Source organism: Lepidochelys olivacea (genome assembly GCF_965140295.1).
Source record: "Lepidochelys olivacea isolate rLepOli2 genome assembly, chromosome: 7".
Lineage (NCBI taxonomy): Eukaryota > Metazoa > Chordata > Testudines > Cheloniidae > Lepidochelys > Lepidochelys olivacea.
The window spans coordinates 5,747,026-5,774,859 of record NC_140417.1 but is presented as its reverse complement, the minus strand read 5'-3'; the positions used below and the strand labels follow the sequence as shown (position 1 = coordinate 5,774,859).

The 27,834-nt window shown below is 40.6% G+C and overlaps 1 protein-coding gene across 1 annotated transcript in view; it reads right to left on the bottom strand.

Annotated features, from left to right (window-relative positions):
* Positions 1-27,834, bottom strand: part of LOC311524204 (ataxin-7-like) — a gene marked incomplete at its 3' end in the record, with an annotated part of 71,353 nt that overhangs the window by 23,714 nt on the left and 19,805 nt on the right. Inside the window, exons 3-4 of the mRNA XM_084635084.1 lie at positions 22,191-22,448; positions 21,200-21,268 (exon numbers count right to left, since the gene is read on the bottom strand). Of these exons, the coding sequence (XP_084491210.1) occupies positions 21,200-21,268; positions 22,191-22,437 (316 nt within the window). The 5' untranslated portion in view covers positions 22,438-22,448. The remainder of the gene's footprint in view (positions 1-21,199; positions 21,269-22,190; positions 22,449-27,834) is intronic.

The window sequence follows — 27,834 nt, the reverse complement described above, 5'->3', positions numbered from 1 at the left end:
ACTAATGTATTATTACAAATATGTTGGTGTTGGCTGCCATTTAATATACATTGGCAATGTGCATTCCACAAGCTGATGTGAACAACAAAATGTTTCAATTATCTAGAACACCCGAGTCATACAAAAAGGTGGAACAAAATGCCTTAAGTACAATACAAACCTGATATTACAGTTTGGACAGTTTTTAATCAAGTACAGTTAACTTTAGATATCTACTCACTGTAATGTAACATGGCTGGGTCACTACAAAAAGCAATTTTCCCTCTGTTGATATTACATAACATAAGAACAGCCCTAGTGGGTCAGACCAAAGGTCCATCTAACCCAGTATCCTGTATTCCAACAGTGGCCAGTGCCACGTCCCCCAGACAGAATGAACATAGCAGGTAATCATCAAGTGATCCATCTCCTGTCGCCCATTCCCAGCTTCTGGCAAACAGAGGCTAGGGACACCATCCCTGTCCATCCTGGCTAACAGCCAGTGACGGACCTATCCTCCATGAACTTATCTAGTTCTTTTTTTAACTCTGTTATGGTCTTGGCCTTCAGAGCATCCTCTGGCAAGGAGGACAACAGGTTGACTGTGCGTTGTGTGAAGAAATACTTCCTTTTATTTGTTGTAAACCTGCTGCCCATTAATTTCATTTGGTGACCCCTAGTTATTGTGTTATGAGAAGTAGTAAACACCACTTACCTACTTTCTCTACACCAGTCATGATTTTATAGACCTCAATCATATCTCCCCTTAGCCGTCTCTTTTCCAAGTTGAAAAGACCCAGTCTTATTAATTGCTCCTCATACGGAAGCCTTTCCATACCCCTAATAATTTTTGTTGCCCTTTTCTGAACCTTTTCCAATTCCAGTATATCTTTTTTGAGGCATTTATAAAGGGGTGGCTGTGACACAGTTCTTTGGGGAACATAAAAATGGGGGTGGGGGTTGTTTTGTAGTAGGTTTGCTGACTGAGAAAGGGGGCAAAGAAAGGAAAGGCTGCTGTTTTGGTTTGGTGATTATTTTTATATTGCATTTTTAGTTATGGTAAGAATACTTGATCTCAGTTGTTATATTTAAACCCAAATAAATATACGAAGGATACCAAGTACTGTAAGTCTCTCGGTCAAATGATACCCATTATATGGCCAAAAAACTATCTACACTGAGGCTAACTGCATTACTAGAACTGACCTCATAAACAACTGAATGGCATTGTTACTGACCAATATCAGTGTTCCAAAACAGAACCTTTAAGGGAAATCCTATGTCTGTAGCCAGTCTCCTGCATGTAGACATTCTATTCCTTCAACAATACCAAGTATTGCAAAGCTGGAGTTGGAGAAACAATTAATTGCATTAAAGGTAGATTCCTCCCCCCGCAAATTTAAGACAGAATTTACTGTTGTGAAAGTTGACAGGATAGAAATAACATACCTTACAATGCCTACGTTTTCCCAGGATTAAGCCATCCTGCATCCCCCAAAAAATCAGATTCCTGCCCCCCCCCACTTAAAAAAATAAGAAAGAAAAAAGGGAGCTTTGCAACATATTTTAAAGTTAAAATTACTTTCTAGGAATCCTAAACATAAACCCACAGCACTGGTTTTCTTTCAGCATTATGAGGAAATGCACATTATACTTTTTACTGCAGGATGTGAGGATACAGAATATTGAGATTTACAATTACCCTGATCTCCAAGATTTAGGATTCTTGAAAAATTTCAATATCCGGAGTACTGACAAGAGCAGAGACGCAATAAGAGAAGTGTGTCATGTATGCATGCACCTGCAATCTACAATGCAGCTGGGAGGTCTAATTAGAGGCTCAAGTGATATAAAAAGCATATATCGTATCAGCCAATAACCATTAAATATTTAGTAAAATTCTTTGAACACAAATTTTGTTATACATAATTACTTAAAAAAACCCAAAACACATTTAAAGCTATGTAATAACCATTACTAACTACTGTACTATTTTTGTTCAGATTTGTTACATTCAATTCTCCATATATTTCAATGAGCCACCTTACAAGTTACCGCCTTGTTTTGAAACTTAACATAGGTAACATTAGATTTAAATCCTTTCCACAGAACAAAAAACCGCACCACACACATTTGGTATTCTATTACATGAGGTTTTCATCAGATATTTGAGTAATGAAGATAAGTCAGCCAGTTACAAAGCATATTTCCCATTTGGTCTTTAATTACTATTCACAGAATTAATGGTATTTGAAATTTCCCTAGCTATTTTTATATAACATAGTTTATATTACATAAAAAGAGCTGCATGTACATAATAATAGTAACATATGTACACAATTTTTCATCACAGTGCATGTCAAAGAATCCATGCTGTGTCCTATATTATTTTGGATAAGGCGATCTCACAATATCATAAAGTCATTTCAGAAAAATCAGTATATTACCGTGTATTTTGTGGTAGAAAAATGTTCAATATGTACTCAATATAAATAAACACAAAAGCTCTACATTAATTTAATGTAAAGATTACAAAATTAAACTCAACAGAATTCAGGAAATAGAAATATCAAGATTTACATGCTAACATGAAATCAATCATATACAGATAATATTTTTGATTACCAGATTATTAAAATGTCTCTCTCCATGTACACACTGTGTGCTATACAGACAATCTGTCAATACGAGTACTGGTAATTAATTTTCTGATTAGATGAGTATTTAAATTTATAGTTATAATATTAATGTAGTTTTTGTACTAGATACTCTTTTGTTGTTGGCTTTTTACACAGCTGAAGCACACTGGTTTTCTTTATGGCAGCTGTGCTTTTGTAACAGGGAAAAAAAGCTAAAATTTAGAGATTACAATAAATTGCAGACTGCAGCAAAAATTACTTAGACACACTAAAAATGCAGAACAGACTTTTTCATGCTCACAGTTTTCTCTTGTCCATGATACAGGCATCATTTTTTAATTATTTTTTAAAAAAGGATTTTGATGTTTCAACATAAATATTTACAACCCTCCCTCATGCAAATCATCACAAGGGAAGTCTATGCAAGAATGGTCAATTCCCTCAATCATCCACATTACATTCAAGGGGACAGATCTGATTAGGCACTGGTAAAATCTTAGTACATACTGACTCAGCAACAGAGCAGTCGTGTTTCAAATCACTTATAGCTTTATCATTTTCCCCCCAACTGAGAGCTAGGACGATATAATGTAAACTTGACTCTCTCTTTTGTGACAGAGAAAGCTATAATATAATAATATGGCAATTAACAAATCTATTTTCTAAAGAATGTAAATTAAATAAATAAATACAGCCTTAGAAATACTGTAGTCTCTATTCTATCTCTACATAGTTGGAGCGCTTTTTACCAAATCAAATAGTCTGTATAAAAAAAGAAAAGTTAAGAATCATACCAAATGGTGATATTTATGGAACTAATTTAAGAAATCACTGAAATTTTATATTAAAAATGTCATCCATTAACACAGATTTTGGTTTGCCAGGTGTGTAATATTTATATAATATACCACATTGCGTTAGGCTTTGAACCTAACTATTTTAATCTCTTCCCTGCTGACCAGGACCGTAACTCCTGTGTGATAGCACTATGTGCCAGCATTCTCTGAAGTGTCACTTCAAAGACTATGCATCAGGAATGTGACAGAGCACCACTGGACATCACGTACCTCATACCTGAGGCAGCAAACCAGCAGTTACAAACAAGAAAAATCACAGAGGTTATTACTGATGATCTTTCAACTGGTTCTGAATTCAGATGCATTATTAAGTAATCTCATTACCTGAAAAATGCCAGTCCCCTCTGTTTCATTCCCATCCCCTGTGTACTTGAACATCAACTTCGTAAATAAAATGGATTTTGTTTTAATTAAATCTAACATGATTATAAGGTTAACATTTGCTTTCCAGTTTTCAATTAGAATGATTCAAAGAAGTTAAGTTAATTATTTTAACCAATTATAGAAGGCAATTATTGCTTACTGCATTTCTATTAGGAATTTACTTACTTTGTTTTATAGATTTACGAGAACGATATTTAATTTGATATAACTCAAGTGCCTGTACAATACTTCAATGGTGAACTGAAATATTAGTTTAAAGTATTTCCAAACTTATAAGCAGCATACTTGCCAAACAAGTATGATCAGTGAATATTTCACCAGGTTTTTTAAAAACGGTTTCCTGAACTGTGGAATCATGATGGTTGATGCCCCACTGATAGTACATTCCAGCGAGTACAGAGCTAATATCATCAGAACCTGCTGTGAAGAAGGGACTCTACCTGTGGACAAACGGTCAGCTCTGTTCAATACCACATGGTATAAAACTTTGTGTGATTCAATACCAAATATAAAACCTTAGATAAATGTGTACAAACTGAAGCAAAGCTGACCTACTTGCTCAGCGATTCAGGACAATCTTCCAGATACACTGCTGATCAGTTGTGGTATAACACCCAACTTATAGCATCCTACAGCATCTTCACCTAAGAGAAACTGTCAATTGTTGTGCTGCAACTTCAAAGATTTAAAGCGAGAAATTTAGCTTTTGCCCTTTCATCTGTTGCTTATTACGTCAGCTCCTCTCCATTCAGACTTCAGCACCACTTCCATACACTTTACAATAGCAAGGTTTTTAGCACTTTGAAATCTCTCTCTCCTAAACATTGTACATTACATTTTCTTAAAATAATGGAACCAGCTTAAGCAGAAGAGATGCCACAGACAGGGGAGTGGGAATGCCTCAGGAAGAACCACCATTGGGATATGTTTTTACATAACACGCTACTCAAAAAGGAAAAAAACCTTTGATTGTATTGTGATGTAGAAGGAAAGTCTGAAAAGGTTTGATTTTTTAAAAATTTTTTCCTGCTTGTTTTTAATTAGACATCTCAGGCTTTTGACTACCCTGTTTTTGGTGGAGGACTCTACAGATGATTAGAGAACTAGTACAATTATGACAGGATTAAATATTGAAATCTAGTAAACTGAGGGGGAATTTATTCAGATTGCATAAAGTTTTGGTTTTATTGGATATGATTAACTACTAAGAAACTCTTGACAAGCATTTGGGGGAACACCTTTCTTCCCTCGTCTAATGTTCCCTGCATCTCCAGTTGAGGGCTGAGTAAACTTCCCCTCCAGTTCTCTAGTCCTCCCATAAAAACAGGGAAGACAAAAACATATTTTAGAATTCAGAAACAAGAAAAAAAGACTTAAAATACACATTCCACCTTTACACATCATTAAGTAGAAAAGAGGCACTTTCCTCCCCTTTTATATGTCAACTTTAAGAATGGGATAGGAAACAAAATACCATAAAGTTATAGAAATGTATGGTATGACCTCAAATTGAACACAGCATTCAATTGTAGACATTTTACATCTAAAAGGACACAGCAGGAATAGAAATGAACAACAAAAATTATGAGACAGAGAAAGGCTTCCATATGCAGATTAAAGTGGATTAGGAACACCTAGTCCTCGATCCTGAGAGGTGAGTCATGCAAGTGGAGTCCTACAGAGCTCCCTAGATTTCACTGGGTCTCTGGGTGAGTGCCAGTTTCCTGAACACATAACATTGCAGGATTAGGGCCTCAATTTTTAAGGAAGTTCAAGAGGAGGTATTATATGGGTATATAAAGATCATGAATCACATTGCAAAGGACAACAAGATGCTCTGACTGACTGTGTCCAATGTAACATGGAAAAGTAAGCATATTTCTGAAGTATGAACTTGTGGAACTTACTGCCACACAATATTATTGAAAACAATGTACGCTCTGTTCGCTAGACAAAAGATAACTACAGCAAGTCATTGCTTGAATTACGCAACTTAAATTTACAACAACCTCTACAGAATGCTTTGCCTGGCATAGCTATTGTATGTGCATGCATTTTGGCATCGGTTACAGCATCTAGGTTGAGGTCCTTAGCTCAAATCTGCCTGAAGACAAGTGCAATCTATAATGGTTTCTCTCCAATGCAGGCAAGAAGTCAAAATCACCGCAGTTGAACTTGTTCAGCCAGTCTTCTGAATTCTGTCCCACAATGCAATGTTTCATATTTGGAAATTACTCATAAGCTTTTGTTTCCAGCAACAGTGCTGAGCATTTTAAGTTAGATTCTTTAAGAGTCCCAGAAAACATGGCTTATGACCACAGCAATAATGTGGCCACTGCAAAATGCTTCTGTCAAAAGCAGTGTTGCTATACAGCCACACTACACTATTGCGAGGAAAAGATGATACAATCATTTCCTGCAGTCCATATCCCTTCAACACTATTCTTAGGAGAGCAGGAACTGTTTTAGTTTAGATTCAAAAATATCTCTAAATGATCAATAAAACCCATAATTATGTGTCTCACTATCAAGTCTCCGTATTTTAATCTAAGGATATTCAAGTAGCCTGTAAATGATGCTGGTCTATTACCCAGTGGATACGTATGTCTCTGCGTCACAAAAATCATCTGTGGTACCTTTATTGACAGTGCCAGCAGTAAGGCAAGGAATTAAATTATTACAGAGACAACTATCCCCTTTCTACTCCAGAGGTGATCTGCAGGTCATAGGTGAGGTACATTGGTAGAGCAGTGCGGAGAAGTCTGTCTTTCTGCGCTGTTCCTGTTCTATTGATAGAGAACTTTTCGAGATCACTAAAATCAGATCATAAAATGCAACTGCAGATATTCTTCTGTTACATAAAAATAAAGGGGCACCGATATTCACACTTCATGACCAAAGCTGATTACCGCATGGAGTCAGAAGAAATTTTCCCCACAATATTCCACAACAGGTCACGTGCTTTTGGAGTTCCTCCTCTTCCTCTGAAAGTTCTAGCATAGGCCCTGTTTGAGTCACCATGACAAATCAGACAGCTGACTGACATAGTCAGCTACTGTATTTTAAAGAAATTTCTTCCATTTAAATCCATTTCTATAGGATAAACAAATATATATTCTGAGGGCCCTTTATCCAGCCTACATACTAAAGCAATATTTACTCAAATCAAAATTATATTGATCAGATATATTTTAGACAATATCATAATTAGAAATAAATGCATCACTCCAATAATTTAGCTACAAATAAAACAAAATGTTTAGGGCCGAACTCTGCAATCAGATGGATTAACATGGACTGCATTGACTTCCAAGTGAGAGAGATATATATAGATGTATTTACACACTGAATGTTGCCTATATTTTTTTCCTCAAAATACTGAACACAGTATACAGTAGACGTCACTTAATAGGAATGACTTATAAATGGTTGCTTTGGTTGAATGTGTCTTGTTTAACAAGCATTAAAACAGAACAAGCATTAGGGAAATGGTTTATGAAATTCTTCCTGAAACTACCTTCATGAAATCAAAGCATTCTGACTGGAAATTCATTTAAGCCTCTCCTCCCAAATATTTCCATTCAGTACCAGCAAGAAGAGGCTGCCTTCAGTCTATCTTAATGAAGGAGTGCATTTCAGTTTAAATATTTCACTCTGAAGAACAGATCCTGTATTTCAAAAAAACAGAACAGCTAAAAAGAAACTTACTGAAAGCAAAAATTATTTATATGTATTCTGTTAATACATTTTATTACTTGTGTTCTGATAGCACCTAGAGGCCCTAACAAGGTCATGGTCACATTGAAGCATACTACTTGCATGGAGGCCAGTTTAACTCCTTTAGTGCATTTCAGAATAGCTCAATTGTAAGGAAGAAAGAGACAATTTTAAGACTTTCTGGTAAAAGTGAAATAAAATTAATTAATCTGAGAGCTGCTTTCCAGAATTGTTTTACTTTGTGGATGTCCATATTAATCTAATATGTATTGAAACTGGATGACTGGAATATTTTCTGCCATATTGAAATATCCTGTCAAAAATGTAGCCATTTGTCCTCCTTTGCAGAGCCCCTGAATTAGGGAATTTGAGTTAGTATTCCTAACTCAAGTGGATCTGTTTTAAAGGGGAACAACAACATTTGGTCTAGTTTTATAGTTCAACTACTTCAACAACAACAAAAAGTCACCCATCTTTTCCCTGGTAAGTTCATTTACAACAATACCCGCTATGAAAGATGAACATAAATGGTACCCTGGCCTTTCCCTAATAAGGAGAATAACTCAGAGCGGATCCAAAGTGTTAGTCTCTTCAACTTGGAAAGTAACTATGAATTGCCTTGAGCAATTTCAATTAAACAATGCTTCAATCTCACTAAGTTGCCTTTTGATACATACTTATAATTGTTGAAAATTAACAATAAAAAACAAACACTCCAACACTGAGCAGATATAAATTATATATAAACACTTTGATATAAATTAATTCTAATATTTCCTCTACTTTTTCTGATCCATTTATAAATTACTACCAACCAAGACTACCACTGCTTGTTAGCCACTGAAATGTGGTGACTTCCCATTTGTACACTTTCTATTCACCGATGATGTTGCTATCTGTAAAGATAAAGCTAGCTATACAATATAAAGTTATGTCTGCCTCAAAATTGACACTCCTTGAAAAGTGTTATAGCAGGGCTCAGTGAATTTTCAGATTCATAACCAGACCACTTGTTGCAAAGTCCTTCCCTTGCCACAGAACTATGTTGCAGAATTTAAAACTTTAAATTTTTTAAAAAAGATATCTAGCCTCATGGTTCGGAAAATAACCTTATATGAATACAAACTGATTCAGGTTCTGTTTCTGTACATGTAACAATAGCTCTGAGGTGTCAACAGGACGACATATTTCAGTGCGCTGATTGCTGTGAAACCTAGAGATGACAATATAAGTATCATCACCGTTAATATCATTGTTCACTGCTCATCGTTTGATCACAAAGTTCTAGCTAACGAGTTTGACCCACAATCTCAAACCACCTATCACACCTACCCAGGGGCTTGATCATGCATGCTCGCTGAAGTCAATGGCAAAACTCCCTAGGACTTCTATGGTGCAGGACCAGGCCTCAAAACCCCATATATCCCTTACTCAACTGCCAGACCTCCCATTTCCCCACTGACAACTTCTCTTATGTAATTTACAGATTATCAGTACAAAAAACTGTGGCATAATGAAAACGGAGTCTGAGCAACAGCAAATAAATTGCATTTGACATAAAAAAACAAACATGGCTACAGTATTGACTGAATTATTCATTTTTCATGTTTGACTCATTGTAAACTTCCATTTTTTATTTTAACAGAAGTTGGCATAGTATTTTTGATCTGCCATTCCAGAGTGCCACAGAAGTTAGTCCAACAAACGCTCCCAGCACCTACCATTCAAAATTGTTCAAACACTGAGTTTTTAAAATGTCACAATACTTAGCACAGACTCTACAAAATCAAAGTATAAGTATTATTATTAAAGCCATTAAAAAAATAACACATTTCTTAATATAAATGTAGCTGGTGAAAGGTACCTGATACACAAAAATGAAGTTCTTTCTATTCCCAGAAAAAGGCATACCCAACAGGTTAGCAGTCCAAGTCTTCCTACACAATGCTCTGCTTCAACTCTGTTTTGGTAGGATTATAATCAAGGGCTGAGAGGACAGTTCGTTATCTATAGTGTCAGCTGAAGCTATCCTCAAGAATACAAATGGGTAACAAAGTACTTTTATAACATGGGTCTTTCCCATTAGGAAACATATTAAGACTTATAGCTCATTTCACACATACCAAACAGAATTCGAATTAGATATTTCTGATTTGTAACTCGGAGATAGTTATCCAGAATTTTCATTGACAATCCATTATGCCATACGGTCCTGTTGTACAATACTGCTGCAACCATTAAATACTTTTTTTTGCGGGGAATGGGAGAGGGAAACTGGTGGGGGGGCACATGATTCACACAATTCAGCTACCAGGATAACTTTAGATTTAAAAGCCTTCCAGCAGAGGGAAATATTGACGACTGCAATAAAACTCCCCGGCCCTTGTACGTTCATTTCTGCTGTTCTACACTAGAGAGTGAACTCACTTTACCAGGTTTTAGTATATGTTGTAGAAATCTTGCAACATATAAATATTAATTTGCTGCACCCGTTCCTTGTGCTGTCCCCTACCCCACTGCAAAAGCACTGAGAAACAGCAAAGAGGGCTTCGTACATACTGGCACCTTCCATAGTAGCTATAGCTCGTCTTCCATTCAAAAAGGAAGTATGATTTTTAGCATCTTGCAAATAAAGAGAACATTTGGACAACTAGAAGAAAAGGTGATGATTATGAATCAAATATATCTATGCTTTGGGGATGATAAAACTTTCCCCATATGTAGTCATTATAGATTTTAGGTTCTAAACTACAATTCTCCAGACTCCTTCACACGCACTTCCACTGATACACTGTGCTGCCCTCAATCCTCTGATTCTTTGCCTAAAACCTACCACTCCCATCTTCATTATTTCTTCCTTATCCCAAGTGTATCTTTGTTCCTATTAACCTATGACAAACACACCAAAATGAGAGATTGTATACTGAGCTGTTACACTTTGGTTTAGGTACTATACCAAAAACCATACATTTGAGCATTTCAGGAGCTGGGTTGTGTTCTGAGTTTGGCTGCATGGTAACTTGTTAAGTGATAAATGTCAGATCTGGCCCAAGCCTGCACTTTGGCCATTACCGCCACAGGCATGTGTGTACAGAGGAGACAAATAGAAATCACTATGTGCATCTTCTTTCCTAGGTGCATTACAATGAAAGAAATAGCTTTCAAAATCATTTTTGAAGATGGCAATTTTAGGATAACTTTTGATTGAGATGACATTTTTCTGCATTGTTTACATGTTTGATGATGATATAAATTGTTGCAGGAACACTATATTTCAATACCGTTCTCCTTTGCCTGAGCTTTTATTGTTGTTTAAGAATACAGCAGAAGCCACTGAAAAGGCAACATTTGCCAAGGATTATTGGTTATTCTAAGTATAAGGAAAATCTGTGCTAATTTCCAAATACCACTTTGTGGGAACTGTTAGCTAATGGTGACTTTTTTGATGATCACGTGTATGAAAGAGAATTTAAGCACTTATCGCTCTTGCTCCTTATAGGGTTTGAGGTACTCAGTGTCCTCGATTCCCACAGAGGCACTAGATATCTTGCAAGATCAGGCTGATATTATTATGGTGCCCCCAGAACATGCTGAGTGTTACCCAAACAGAAAGGAAGACACAGTCCTCGCTTACAATCTAACATGACATTCTCTTTGTAGCACCACAATCATCTCTTCTGCAATAATTGTAACGTCGTAATCAAATCCTGGGTTTCAAATAAGAAAAACAGGGATGGAGAGAATGAAAGTGAACACTGTAGACAACCTTATAAGTATCATCTCTGAACACAAGATTTTTCAAACTGTTTAACAGAAACACTTATGATTTTTAAAGCACCATAACTCACCTTTACAGTCCACCTGTAACTGTTTTATTATATCCAAAAGACTCACAGGCCCTTGAAACACTTTGTATGATGTCTGAATCTTAATATTCTGTTAACATAAAATGAGATATGCAGAGGAAATTTTCCTAATAAAATATTAAATGTGACTTGCAAAAGCTGTTTTTAAGACTGTTGTGCCTTTTTGCTCAGGTAGTTTATTTCAATGTAATAAAAATATACAAAAATTATTTGCAAACAAGGGCCTATCTGGCACCTTTGACATGATTTAACAAAACAAAAATAATCTCAACCCAGCAGCTCCACCAAAAAGCCCTCAAAAGAATTTGAAACCAACTCATCTCAACACTCAACTAAATAAAACTTAACTTTTTGCTTGGGCTTCCTAATCAGAACCATATCATCCAGTTTTTCCTCCAACCTGCTAATATTGTCCCAGTCTCGTTTGGATTGAGCTTCAGAGTCTGGACTATGGGTATGTTTACACTGCAATTAAAAACCCGCAGCTGGCCTTCGCCAGCTGACTTGGGCTCAGAGGGCTTGGGCGGCTGCGGGGGTCTAACTGCAGTGTACACATACACCAGTTGGATCAGGTGACATAAAAGTGTCCTAAGCACACTGAAAGCACTGCAACTAATACCCTTTAACTCACCCTCCTAGCAGCCCCATATATACAGAAAGTCCTATTGAACTTCACATGACAGCACCTTTAGGGAAGTGCAACTGCCTCAACCACCTTCTAGGAATGCTCTTCAAAGCACCAAATAGTGCCACCCAAGGCAGCACCATCCACTTCCACTGAAGTATACAGGTGATTCAGCAACACCTGACGGGGAACAGTACTGCAAGCTGCTGATAGAAAGACAGGACACCCATCAGAAAGGACACCCATCTACCAGTGGTACCAATGCAGTTCTCTTATATCCACATCTGTACCCTGATTGACAAGGAGATCTGAAGCAACTAGGTATTCTAGAGTTGTTTTGCCACAACCTTCTCTATATTATTAAACAGAAATACAAGATTCAATATTGGACAACAGTTAGCCGTATTGTGAGTGTTGACTTCTTGAGCAAATGTGACATCATAACTTCTTCATGGGCTTGTCTTCACTAGAAAATTAGGTAGCTTTAGAATAACCTTGTGGAATCATGTTAACTAGCATGGTGTTAAACATGACTTTGAAGTGGATACAGATAGCAACAAGTTGTGTTTAACATCTTGTCAGCTGGCAATGATTAAACCTATAGCACCAGTAGAGTTTAATCACAGACAGCTGACATATTAAACAAAACTTGTCCCTGTCTACGCTAATTGCAAAGTCATATTAGTGGATATGATTCCTCAGGACTGTGTTTTAATTTTCTAGTGAAGACAAGGTCTAAATAAAAATGGCATCCAGTCCTTCCCAAGGGAGGAGTTAATCTCCACTCGTAAGGACTTGGTACTTTTCCACTGGTATTACCAGACTGGAAGAACATAGATTCAGTGGACAAGTTGTGACATGAGTATTCCCAGCACTATGTCAGTGAGCGTTATTGGCTTAAACTCAATCCAATAAGACCTAACATTTGTCCCCCTCAGATCTGACTCTACTGCCACCAAGCAGACAGCTGAATCTACTCAATTTTGTCCACAAAGTAATCAGAAATTTCCTCATGATAGTAGGGACTCTAATCAGTCACTGAGTTCAATCATAGACTCATAGAATATCAGGGTTGGAAGGGACCTCAGGAGGTCATCTAGTCCAACCCCCTGCTCAAAGCAGGGCCAATCCCCAACTAAATTGGCCATTATCTTTGAAAACTCGTGGTGATCGAGGGAGGTCCCGGATGACTGGAAAAAGGCTAATGTAGTGCCCATCTCTAAAAAAGGGAAGGAGGAGGATCCAGGGAACTATAGGCCAGTCAGCCTCAACTCAGTCCCTGGAAAAATCATGGAGCAGGTCCTCAAGGAATCAATTCTGAAGCACTTAAAGGAGAGGAAAGTGATCAGGAACAGTCAGCATGGATTCACCAAGGGCAAGTCATGCCTGACTAATTTAATTGCCTTCTATGACGAGATAACTGGTTCTGTGGATGTGGGGAAAGCGGTGGACGTGTTGTTCCTTGACTTTAGCAAAGCTTTTGACACTGTCTCCCACAGTATTTTACCAGAAAGTTAAAGAAGTATGGGCTGGATGAATGCACTATAAGGTGGATGGAAAGCTGGCTAGATCATCGGGCTCAACGGGTAGTGATCAATGGCTCCATCTCTAGTTGGCAGCCTGTATCAAGTGGAGTGCCCCAAGGAACGGTCCTCGGGCCAATTTTGTTCAATATTTTCATTAATGAACTGGAGGATGGTGTGGATTGCACCCTCAGCAAGTTTGCAGATGACACTAAACTGGGAGGAGAGGTAAATACGCTGGAGGGTAGGGATAGGATACAGAGGGACCTAGAGAAATTAGAGGACTGGGCCAAAAGAAATCTGATGAGGTTCAACAAGGATAAGTGCAGAGACCTGCACTTAGGACAGAAGAATCCAATGCACTGCTACAGACTAGGGACCGAACAGCTAGGCAGCAGTTCTGCAGAAAAGGACCTACGGGTTACAGTGGATGAGAAGCTGGATATGAGTCAACAGTGTGCCCTTGTTGCCAAGAAGGCCAATGGCATTTTCGGATGTATAAGTAGGGGCACTGCCAGCAGATCGAGGGACGTGATCGTTCCCCTCTATTCAACATTGGTGAGGCCTCATTTGGAGTTCTGTGTCCAGTTTTGGGCCCCACACTACAAGAAGGATGTGGAAAAATTGGAAAGAGTCCAGCGGAGGGCAACAAAAATGATATGGGGACTGGAACACATGAGTTATGAGGAGAGGTTGAGGGAACTGGGATTGTTTAGTCTGCGGAAGAGAAGAATGAGGGGGATTTGACAGCTGCTTTCAACTACCTGAAAGGGGGTTCCAAAGAGGATGGATCTAGACTGTTCTCAGTGGTAGCAGATGATAGAACGAGGACTAATGGTCTCAAGTTGCAGTGGGGGAGGTTTAGGTTGGATATTAGGAAAAACTTTTTCACTAGGAGGGTGGTGAAACTCTGGAATGTGTTACCTAGGGAGGTGGTGGAATCTCCTTCCTTAGAAGTTTTTAAGGTCAGGCTTGACAAAACCATGGTTGGGATGATTTAATTGGGGATTGGTCCTGCTTTCAGCAGGGGATTGGACAAGATGACCTCCTGAGGTTCCTTCCAACCCTGATATTCTATGATTCTATGATATCATCCCAGCCAGGGCTTTGTCAAGCCTCACCTTAATTTTTTTTGCCTTAGATCCCTAAATGGCCCCCTCAAGGATTGAACTCACAACCCTGGGTTTAGCAGGCCAATGCTCAAACCACTGAGCTATGCCTCCCCCCACCCCCAGTCAGTTAGAAACAAATCCACTGACAGACTTTGTGGATGCTATAATGGAGACAAAGAACTTCTTCTTCAACCATGGCATAAGAATTCAAAAATTCTTTCCAAGACATCCTATTCAGCCCAAGACTTCGACCACAAATGCTGTCTTCCCTTACACTTCTTTTGTTGCAGGTCATCTGTTAACCACTGTGAACCACTGAAAAAGGCACCTAGGGACCACCCTATCAACAGAATGTGGAGAGAACGCCTAAAACGGTTCTTTTTCCAGGTATGTTTTTTCTCTTCAAAATATCAAGCGTGTCAAGCCTGGTCTTCTCTCTTTTTCTCTGGTGGAGTTCTGGGGGAAGGGGAGCCTCACATGTATAACCCTGGACTTCAGGAAAGCAGACTTCGACTCCCTCAGGGAACGGATGGCCAGGATCCCCTGGGGGACTAACTTGAAGGGGAAAGGAGTCCAGGAGAGCTGGCTGTATTTCAAGGAATCCCTGTTGAGGTTACAGGGACAAACCATCCCGATGAGTCGAAAGAATAGTAAATATGGCAGGCGACCAGCTTGGCTTAATGGTGAAATCCTAGCGGATCTTAAACATAAAAAAGAAGCTTACAAGAAGTGGAAGGTTGGACATATGACCAGGGAAGAGTATAAAAATATTGCTCGGGCATGTAGGAATGTTATCAGGAGGGCCAAATCGCACCTGGAGCTGCAGCTAGCCAGAGATGTCAAGAGTAACAAGAAGGGTTTCTTCAGGTATGTTGGCAACAAGAAGAAAGCCAAGGAATGTGTGGGCCCCTTACTGAATGAGGGAGGCAACCTAGTGACAGAGGATGTGGAAAAAGCTAATGTACTCAATGCTTTTTTTGCCTCTGTTTTCACTAACAAGGTCAGCTCCCAGACTGCTGCGCTGGGCATCACAAAATGCGGAAGAGATGGCCAGCCCTCTGTGGAGATAGAGGCGGTTAGGGACTATTTAGAAAAGCTGGACGTGCACAAGTCCATGGGGCCGGACGAGTTGCATCCGAGAGTGCTGAAGGAATTGGCGGCTGTGATTGCAGAGCCACTGGCCATTATCTTTGAAAACTCGTGGCGAACCGGGGAAGTCCCGGATGACTGGAAAAAGGCGAATGTAGTGCCAATCTTTAAAAAAGGGAAGAAGGAAGATCCTGGGAACTACAGGCCAGTCAGCCTCACCTCAGTCCCTGGAAAAATCATGGAGCAGGTCCTCAAAGAATCAATCCTGAAGCACTTGCATGAGAGGAAAGTGATCAGGAACAGCCAGCATGGATTCACCAAGGGAAGGTCATGCCTGACTAATCTAATCGCCTTTTATGATGAGATTACTGGTTCTGTGGATGAAGGGAAAGCAGTGGATGTATTGTTTCTTGACTTTAGCAAAGCTTTTGACACCGTCTCCCATAGTATTCTTGTCACCACTAAGAGGGTGGTGAAACACTGGAATGCGTTACCTAGGGAGGTGGTAGAATCTCCTTCCTTGGAGGTTTTTAAGGTCAGGCTTGACAAAGCCCTGGCTGGGATGATTTAACTGGGAATTGGTCCTGCTTTGAGCAGGGGGTTGGACTAGATGACCTTCTGGGGTCCCTTCCAACCCTGATATTCTATGATTCTATGATTCTATAATGTGTGTGCACATGCATTTATTGAAAGAACAGGGTGAAAGTATGGCACCTAATGTGTTCATCAGACATCAAAGTTAAAGTAGACATTAAAATTATTTGCTGGTGTCTGTTTTTTGTTAAACTGTCTAACCAAAATGTCTTTTCTCTTGCAATTACTCTGCCTTCGATCTTGTGATGTCATAATTCCATTAGCTCTTTTGTCACCACAGAGCATTCCAGGGTAGGCAAGACCTGAAAGTATGTAATAACCAAACAGAATTTTCTCCCCTAACCACTTTGGAAGGGTTTTATACATTGAGGAATGTTAGTGCACATATAAGCACTATATGGATGCCAATGGCAGATATCTTTAACAACTCCCCACCCACCATAGTGCTCGTATTGGTAATTACTACAATTAAATTAAAAACACTACAATAACTAAAGTTCTGTCTAAAATGAAATCAGCAAAAAGATACTCGTAAGTTTACCACTATCAGTTTCCCTATTACATGTATGTTCTTTGCCATTGCTATTTTTGTTAAAAAAAAAAAAAAAATTGTAAAATTTCAAAATGGACAGTGGATATGGAGGAGGTGGTCTGACTAACTTCCAGGCCGGTCACTGCTGCTGCTTAGAACTTTGCTGAACAGCAGCAGAGTGAAGTCAACCTAATTCTTGTCGGTTTCACTGCTGCTAAAGGGGTTCTAAACAGCAACAGTTTGCACCTTGCTGCAGCTTGTCAAAATCAGGAGCAGCAGCACTAGAGCTGTCTGCAGACTTGGAAAGACAACGCTATTTTGGTTTACGCTTGGCTCCATTTAGAAGATTCTCTTTACAACCATACATGCTAGAAACGTAACATTTTTCTCAACAAAAGCTTTAGTTTATGAAGAAGTTGATGACATTCTCCTGGGAAAGCTTCTTGTTTGCCACAGATGACTAGATTTTCCAAGCCTTGTTTACTACAACTTTAATTTATTTTTTGGAATCATTGACGTCAAATGAAAATGTAATGCATACTACAGACATGTTAGCTCCCTGCCCTCCTGTATGACAAATAAGAACCATACAATGTGTTTGATGAATTAGGTCCCCTCCTTGCATGGATACACAATTTATATCCGCTTTATATCAGCAGATATCTGCGGAGCTGCAGGGCTCTAGCGACAATGAGTGAAACCAGCAGTGCCAGGGCTAATGACCGGGCCAAGGACCACAGTGGCAAAAGCAGCAGCATGTCAGGCCCCTGCTCTGGTGTGGCTGTACCACCCCCAGCCCTGCCCGCTGGGGCAGGCACCAGGCTTACTGGCAGCTATCCCTTGTCATGCAAGTGCGTGCAAGCAGCTTGCACGCTCCCGGACAGGAGTCCCTTCCACGCAGCCCCTGCCCGCTGGCACACTCGGCCTCTGTCCCTGGCAACCGGGCCTGGATGGGAAGCAGAAGGAGAGGGACTAGTTGCTTCTCACGCCAGCTGCTCCAGGTTGCTGCTCTGTGCAACATGGCGGCTGCCTGAGATTGAGCCTAGCTGGGGAGGTGGTGGTGGGCTGCCCCCTGCCCAGGCCCGGCTACCGGAGATAGGGGCCAAATGAGCCAGAGTTCCCTCTCTCCCGCAGCATGTTTCTGGCTCATTTGGCCACTGTCCCTGGCAGCTGAGCCCAGGGAGGCCCACCTCACCAGCTAGGCTCTCAAAGGCAGCTGCTGCGCTGCAGAGAGTCAGCGAGCCGGAGTAGCCAGCTTCAACTGTGTGAGAAATGCTTCCGTCCCGCTCCCCAGCCAGGCCCAGCTGCCAGGGAGAGTGGCCAAACATGCTTGGGGGGGCAGCGGGGGGGCACATTAGGAAAAAAAGATAGACTCCCCCACTCGCAGGTAACTCTGGTGGGGCAGGGAGAGGTCAGAGGTCCTGTCCTGGTCACAGGGTTGGGGAGGGATCGCTGGGCAGAGAAGACGCGTGGGGGCAGTCACGTGTCCTTCCCTTTAGATTGTGCCCCCTCCCAGTATGGGGAGGCACGAGTCATCTATGATAAGAAGGATGAATATGAATGTTACCCTACACTGAGATTTCAAGTTCATATTGGGAAGGTAGATGAAAAGGATTAGGCTTTATGCATCATCGTGTCTGAAGGGTACCTAGTGAATACAATGCAATATGTTGTGGTTATGTCCCATGGCAAGAATCTGGTTTGCAGGGGAATTGAGTCCCTGGTTGGTTCACGGACAGTAGGTGATAAGATGTTGGGTGGATGAACTGGAGCACAGTCTGTCATATAAACCATGTAGATAAAAATAATTGTACTGAATTATTTCCAGCAAAATCTTACATGTAAAATATTGAATGTAGTGAAAAGATTTCAGTACACAGAATACTTTAAAATACAACTCTATGAGCTAAATGGTGTCTAGTCTTCACTCCCACCAGACAAAGATCTCCCAATCCAAAAGTCTGTTTGAGATCTTGGGCTCACACTCCATATCAGCTGCTGGAGTCCATGCAGTGCTTCAAAGCTCAGCATGGAAGGATACAGATCTTAAAAAGCAACAATAGACTGGGTCCACTGAGATTCTATCTTTGGTATATGTCCTTGAGGATCTGAGAACAAATGATTGTATATAGTGTGTCAACTGAAGAGAAAGGAATGGCAGCATGGACTGAGAGACAAGTAGATATCAACTGAGAGAAACGATGGTCTAGTGGTTAGGGTGCTAACCTGGGACTTACAAGTCTCAAATTCAATTCCCAGGTCTGTCAGAAACTTCCTGTGTGACCTTGGACAAGTCACTTAGGCCCAGATCCTCAAAGGTACTTAGGGGATTAAGTGCCTAAATACCATTGAGGATCTGTGCCTCAGATAATAGCACTGCCTTACCTTCTAGGAGTGCTGTGAGAATAAATATTAGAAAGATTGTCAGGCACTCAGATACTCTGGTAATGGATGGGGGGGAGGCATAGAAATACAACAGATAAGACAGAATATGGGTTTTTGGTGCAGAGGTCCAATGTTTCCAGGAGCCCAGGCACATATCAAAAGTTTCCCTGTTCAAATTTTCTAGCATGCAAAGTTTTCTCTGGCCAAAAGGTTTAGTTATAAAGTTTTCTACGTCCGCTTTGGATGATTAAATGGACATGCTAGCATTTGTTGTTGCCCATCAACTTTACAAACACTAAAGCATTAATAAAAGTATATTTTTTTCTTTTTGTTTTATTCTGAAAAGAGAGGTTCCCTCTGAACCAGGTAATATGTATTATAATCCCATCAAAAACAGGCTTAAAATTTGAATGGATTGCCAAGATAGAGGGCTGAAAATAAACAGACCTTTTAGAATCTTGACAGAACGTTGTTTTTCGCTTTAATTCTAATAGTATGTTATGAGTTTCCTTCAAATTTAGGCCCCAATCCTGCAAGTTGTTCATGAGTTTGAAGTCAATTGGCTCCATGCAGTCTCAGGGGGAAAGTTGCATGACTGAGTTTTTAGTGAAAGAGGAATCTCATTTCATCCTGACTGTTAACCTTCAAAATACAGAAACCTTAGAGGTTTGCATTTTAATACTGAAGGTAGGAAAAAAGAGGTTTGAAAATCAGCCTTAACTGATGGAGCCAGGGTTCCATTAGTTAAGGTTGCAAAGGTTTTTGATGTTTCTGTAATATTTTGCACAAACACTTAGTATAGCAGGCACAAATAATACTATTTAAGCACCTATGAAACTATCAGACCTGTGTTGAAGGAATGAACTTATAAAACATACATATACTGGGACAATGGCAGAAAGATCCCAGTGTTTTTGAGTCACATAATATGCACCCCAATGCAACTCCTATAAGGGCTGCTGCTTATTGATCTTGAACCAGTCTTTGGCAGCAAAATTCTCATAAAATTTCCAGTTGTTGCTTATAGCAGGTCGACAATACCAGCCATAGCAAGGCTCCGAGCCCTACTGTAGTCTGGCTGTAAGCTACCACTGACATTTTCAACTGTCATATAAACTACTCAAAACAGGTCCAATTGAGTCAATGTTTAACACACCCATGGCTCATATATGCTACACTTCCCAATGATAATACCACCAATGGAGCTCAACCAATGTTAGCAACATTAGAAAATTCTGAGGCCATTTCCTTGGTGTAAACAGTGTCTTTGAATTGAGACAATAAATCAAACATGAAAACCAGACTTATTACTGTTTTTTCATCTCCAGTTACAAAATTACTGACAATGTATATGCTTCACCAACTTTTGTCTACACCCGTAAACAGTATTTCTATTTGTCACGTTCAGACTGTTTATCCTTGTTCTACTGCTTGCTGTCTGTATGCCACTCCCACTGTGTATTAACAGTGTCCTACGTAATAAACATGAGGCACTGACTTGCCTGGAAAAAAAGTAGATCAGTGCTCTAGTACTAAAATAGAACTGATCACCTCAATTTAAAAAAAAAAACAAAAAAAAACAGAGGATACTGTCGAATGGTCTATGGGTGCTGCTCCCAAAGATATCATGACCCGCTAGAGACTATTTAGGGCCAAAGATCATCCATCATGCTAACCAACTAAAAACCTGGTCTGAATAATGTAAGTCAACCAGATTTATCATGATGCCTTTGGTTAAGAGTCCATTTAAAAACTTAAGACCTCCACTGAGGAACCTTAGGTACAAAACAGTGGTCTTCAAGATCTGGTGAGTTTTCTCCATATGCATGTTCTAACAACATAATTACAAGCAGGGAAACCTCTTCATGCACGTTTCTTATTAACAAATCATGCTCACCTTCTCTACAGAGTCGCATCGCTTCTCGATTTTTCCCATACTCCTTGAAACTTTCTTCCAATGCTGTTCCTTAAAAAACAAAACCCAAAGAACACCCACACGTTAGGCATCACTCTACACAGGGCTTACAGAGCGGTGGTGAGGCAGTCACCCACCAGGATACTTGCCAAAACACTGTGGGTGATCCTACACTGATATACAGGTGAGACTGGCACATACCGCTCCCTACCATAAAAACCAGCATAGCTATGAGAAGTTTCAGAGTCGCAGCCGTGTGAGTCTGTATCCGCAAAAAAAACCCAGGAGGACTTGTGGCACCTTAGAGACTAACCAATTTATTAGAGCATGAGCTTTCGTGGGTACAGCCCACTTCATCGGATGCATTGAATGGAACTTATAGGTATGAGGTACAGACAACCACTGGTCCAGCCAAGATCCTAGAGGGAAGGTGCAGGATCCCAGGGCTCACACAGTTCCCCCAACAGTGTACCTATAAAGGGTGATGCCCCACCTGAGGCTCACACAGACCTCCTCTATCAGACTATGCAGAATACCGGGGGGGCGGGGGGGAAGGAGCGGCCCCTAGGAATTACTTACACCTCCAACTGGTGCACCCGAGATCGCACGGGCCCAAGGTGCCCACCGGTATGTGTCTCTCCCGCACACCCACCAGCGCTCCCAAGATCCCAGGGATGGGGGAGGGGGAGTTTCCCGTCCCCGGGCTCACACAGACCCTCTAACCAGCGCACCCAGGATCCATCCCGGAGACAGGGGTGTTGCAGGAAACACACATTCATTCCCCCCCCCCGCAGCGTGCCCACCATCCCGGAGAGGAGGGTCCCGGCCCCGGGGCTCGCACAGATTTCCCCCAGCGGCGCGTCGCCTCCGAGGCTCCCGGGGCTCGGGCTCCCGGAGCGGTGCCCGGCTCGGGTGGCCCCTGGCCCGGGCGCTCCCGACCTCCCCGGGGAACGTGGGGGGGCGCTCTGCTCACCATCGTTTCCGTGAAGTTTAGCAGCATCGACCCAGTGGCTCCAGGGCTGCCCCAGCATCGCCTCCGGGCTGGGCAGGGACCTGCGCTCTCCGACGGTCGCCATTGCCGCTGTGGTGGCGGAGGGGCCGGGGCCGCTCTCGCCGCCGCCGCCGCCTCCTCCTCCGCCGTGCCGGGGCCGCCGCCGCCGCTGCCTGGCCGCCGCTCTGCGCTGTTCCCCTCTGACGTCACCCGCGGCCCGCGCCGACATTCTTTCCGCTGCTACAATGTAACGAGAAAAGTCAGCAGGCTCTTAAGGTGGCGCCGCTCCTTAAGGAGGCTCCGAGGTGTTACCAGCCCACAACCAGCAGGGCAGCGGGCCGCGGCCGCTATGGGCACTGACAGCGCAGAGCCAGCTTCTTCCTTGGGTTCGGGTCCCCCTTAACTTCCTACAAGCACCTAGGGGGACCCTGCAGAATCTCACCTCTGCAGTGTTCTAGGATCCTACCTCATTACCAGGGGTGTATAAGTAGGGTAGGAGATCCGGGATGGTCCCTTCCCCAGTCGCTTTTAGGTCTGGTCTTACACTGGTGGCAATAAACGCAGCTGTTCTCCTCCCACAGCCCTACAATTCCTAATCAAGACGCTGCTTTGCAAAAAGGGATGGAGGTGAAGCTCCTACAGAAACAAAGTCCACATCACCTACCCCTCCCCTCCCAAAGAAGTGAATTCTGAGAGGCAGCCTCATGGGAGGAGGTATGTGGCTGAAGAGAGGATAGAGTAGCGTCTTCATCAGCTACAAGTTTCTCATTTTAGAAATAAGTGTAACCAACATCTCCCCCTGCACAAATTGTGGTCCGATTAACATCGGTCATTTCTGCCCAGCTGCTCGTCCAGCAGCGCTCACCAGACTTCCTTAAACAGGGCGCCTCCCTCCCCACCTTAAAGTCTTCACGTCACGCCCAGGAATAGAGGCTGTATAGGAAACAAGCAGGAAACTAACCCCATGTATGTAACTCATCTTCACCCCACCTTATACATACTCCTTTCACCAGGGTCACCCAACAATCTTTCCTTAAAAGGTGCCATTTAATCTCCAATACATTTCGCATTATGTTTTTCCAGCTAGGTAGATTTACTTGTGTGAATGTCCCTTCGCCCAGACTATGATTCTTCACGACTTTACATCTGTCCATAACACACAGGAAGACACAGGCTGCCAACTTTCTACGCTCTGGGTTATTTGGGGTTAAAAGAAAGCAGCAACAGCAAGAAAAATAGTGTTCTCTTCATTTAATGAGAAAGATTTAAAGCTAAAATGATGACTAGCAAGACAAAATTATTCTAAAGAATCCTTAACTGCTTCAAGCTATGTCAGCAGCTCCACTGACCAACTGCCCAGTGACACACTGAAATTGAAGGGGCAAAACCCAGAAAAAGCTGAACTTTTAAAATAATCCTAAAAAATAACTACGAATGTATAAAACGGACTGTATTTATTCGATTGATATCGTTTTGCTTTTTACATTCCACTCAGACTACACAATTACAATAGTTTGAACAGATCAATGTCACTTTTGTTTTTACTCAGTTTTATTTCCCAGTTATTCACGCACCAATTATTGGTTGTTCACAAAACTGCTGAGCCCTGGTTTTTGATTCACAGATGTTACTGCCCAACATTTCATTTGTAATATCTTCGTTTTTTGCCTAAGCTAATAGATAATGCCGAGGGGTCTTTAATTAAGTGATCTCACTTGGGTGGTCAAGCAATTAAAAAAATTAATCATGATTAATTGCACTGTTGATCATAGAATACAATTTATTTAAATATTTTTGGATGTTTTCTACTTTTTCAGATATATTGATTTTAATTAAAACACAGAATACAAAGAGTACAGGGCTCACTTTATATTTATTTTTATTACAGATATTTTCACTGTAAAAAACAAAAGAAATCGTATTTTTCAATTCCCAAGTACTGTAGAGCAATCTCTTTATCATGAAAGTTTAACTTACAAATGTAGAATTATGTACAAAAAATAACTGCATTCAAAAATAAAACAATGTGAAACTTTAGAGCCTACAGTCCACTCAGTCCTACTTCAGGCAATCACTCAGACAAACAAACTCGGCTACAATTTGCAGGAGATAATGCTGCCCTCTTCTAGTTTACAATGTCACGTGAATGTGAGAACAGGCACATGGCACTGTTGTAACCGGCATTGCAAGAAATTTACGTGCCAGATTAAGGAACATATGAATCTTTAGTGCATCTTCAACCACCATTCCCAAGGACATATGTCGATGCTGATTACAGGTTCTGCTCGATAACGATTCAGAATAGTGTGGACCAATGCATGTTAATTTTCATCGTCTGAGTCAGATGCCACCAGCAGAAGGCTGATTTTCTTTTTCGATGGTTTGGGTTCTGTAGTTTCCGCATTGGAGTGTTGCACTTTTAAGACTTCTGAAAGAATGCTCCACACCTCATCCTCTCAGATTTTGGATTGCACTTCCGATTCTTAAACCTTTGGTGCTGTATGAATCCTCAGAAATCTCACACTGTACTTTCTTTGCATTTGTTCATTTTAAGAACACTTTTACTGCAGATTTGACAAATCTGCTGGGTCATCATCTGAGACTGTTATAACATGAAATATACGGCAGATTGCAGGTAAAACAGAACAGGAGACATACTATTCTCCTTCAAGGAATTGTCACAAATTTCATTAACGCATTATTTTTTAACGAGCATCATCAGCATGGAAGCATGTTCTCGGGAATGGTGGCCAAAGCATGAAGGGGCATATGAATGTTTATCATATCTGGCACATAAATATCTTGCAATGCCGGCTACAAAAGAGCCATGTGAACGCCTGTTCTCGCTTTCAGGTGACGTTGTAAAGAAGCAGGCAGCAGTATCTCCCGTAAATGTAAACAAACTTTTTTGTCTTAGCGATTGGCTGAACAAGAAGCAGGACTGAGTGGACTTGTAGGTTCTAAAGTTTTACATTGTTTTGTTTTTGAGTGCAGTTATGTAACAACAAAAATCTACATTTGTAAGTTACACTTTCAGGATAAAGAGATTGCACTACAGTACTTGTATGAGGTGAATTGAAAATTACTATATCATTTTTACAGTGCAAATATTTGTAATAAAGATAGTAATACAAATGAGCACTGTACACTTTGTATTCTGTGTTGTAATAGAAATCAATATATTTGAAAATGTAGAAAAACATCCAAAATATTTAATAAATTTCAATTGGTATTCTATTGTCTAACAGTGTGATTGATCGTGATTAATTTTTAAAATCGTGATTAATTTTTTGAGTTAATCACCTGAGTTAACTCCGATTAATCGACAGCCCTAGATACAAACCGTTGGTGAAAAATATTTCTGATTATTAGCAGCTTTATATGCTTGGAAGTAACCATAAGTTCTGCAAAATTAAATTCTTCTATAAACTGACTCCAAAAATATTTTTAAAATTCAGGGTCTTTTTTTTCCCCTGTGAATTAAAATGTTAAAGTAAAATGACCAATTTAAAATCATAGGCACTGATCCTGCAAAGTCTTAGACCACGTCTACATTAGCGAGCTTACAGCAGCACAGCCGTACCAACACAACTGCACCGCTGTAAGATTGCTCATGTAGCAGCTCTATGCCAACGGGAGAGAGCTCTCCCATCAACATAACATGAGCACCGGTAGCTATGTCAGCAGGAGAAGCTCTTCCACCAACATAGCACTCTCCACACCGCTTTTGTCAGAGTAACTTATGACACACTTTTGTCAGAGTACCTTATGCTGCTCAAAGGCGTGTTTTTCATACCCCGTGCGACATACTGTAACTTATACCACCGAAAGTGGCAACGTAGACAAGCCCTCAATCACATGCTTAGTCCCATTGACTTTAATCTGATTATTTACACTGCATAGAGTTAAACAGGTGTGTAAATCTTTGCAAGACTGGGGCCATGTACTATAAACGAATTTACTTACCTGTTACTTACAACATCTTAGACCCTAATCTTAACATGCTTAACTTTAACTGCAGTGAGTAGTGCCAATGAAGTCCTGGAGCTCGCACGCAAACACTGAAGCACATGCATAACGTTCACTTATGTTGTCTTACCGAAGACAGTAGGACTACTCGTGTGAGCAATGGTACACACACATGCTTAAGTGTTTCCAGGACTGGAACTTTAGATTATTAAATGTTAAAGAATTTTAAGAATCCAATTTACCAGTCACCACTTATGCTCTTTATAAGCCTATTGTCCACATCAAATGAGTGAATAAAGTTTGTGGACAACACCTAGCTCAGAGGAGTTGTAAGCAAGGTCTTTGATAAATTTGAGAACTAGTCTGAAATCAACAAAATAAAATATAGGCAAGTGAAAAGTACTACAGTTAGAAAGGAAAAGTCAAAGGCACAAATGCAATATGGATAATAACTGGCTAGGCAGTAATATAGAAAAAAAGGATCTAGAGGTTATAGTGCATCACAAATTGAACATAAGTCAACAATGTGATGCAGTTGCAAAAAAGACTAACATTCTGGGGTGTATTAACCAGCGTGTCCCAAATAAAACACAGGAGGTAACTGTTCTTCTCTACTTGGCACTGGCCTCAACTGCAGAATTGTGTCTAGTTTTGGGTGCCACTCTTTAAGAAAGATGTGGACAAATTGGAGGAAGTCCAGAAGACAGCAACAAAAATGATAAAGAGTATAAAAACCTGACCTATAAAGCAAAGGTTAAAAAAACCTGGATATGCTTGGTCTTCAGAAAAGAAGACTGAGGGGGGACCTGATAACAGTCTTCAAATATATTAAGTATTGTTGTGAACAGGATGGTGATCAATTGTTCACCATATCCACTGAATGTAGGACAAGAAGAAATGGGCTTAATCTGCAGTAGGAAAACTTTCTAACTGAGGCTAGTTAAGTACTGGAATAGGTTACCAAGGGAGGTTGTGGAATCCCCATCACGGGGAGTTTTTTAAAAACAGGTTAGACAAACACCTGTTAGAGATGGTCTAAGTATACCATCCTGGCGGTATTCCACCTCTGACGGTCCTGCCAGGGTCAGAGGTGGAATAGATAACCTCTGGAAGTTCCTTCAAGTCCTACATTTCTATGATTCTATATTAGCAGGTCACATTCAAAACTGATATCTCATCACAAACTTAATACAGAATGTTGAGAAAGTCTTTCTTTCCTATTGGTTACTCTACTAGCATTTAACTCCTAAGAAAAGACGGGTACTACAAACAGTGAAAGCACACTGAGCTTTAGAGGACAAACAGCAATAGTGACCTCTGACTTGGATTTCTTCAGCCGTGTTAACTCAGGCTGGTAGTTCTTCCAACTGGGCCCCAATTCAGCAAACATAAACTTTATGGCCAAGAGTAGTTCCCAAATTGATGGAACTACTTGTGGTAGTAAAGTTAAGCACATGCATAAGTATTTACAGGATTGGGACCCTGGTCATTAACTGCCAGCAAACGCTCAATCTGGAGAACAATACTGTTTAAGCAACTACCCAACAGTGGTTTTCTATAATATGTAAAATGCATACATTACACTCAACATTAAGTCTGTGACATAAGCAAAAAAGCAAGGGATTCAGGTGGTAATAGATCTCAAATTCTTTCTTGA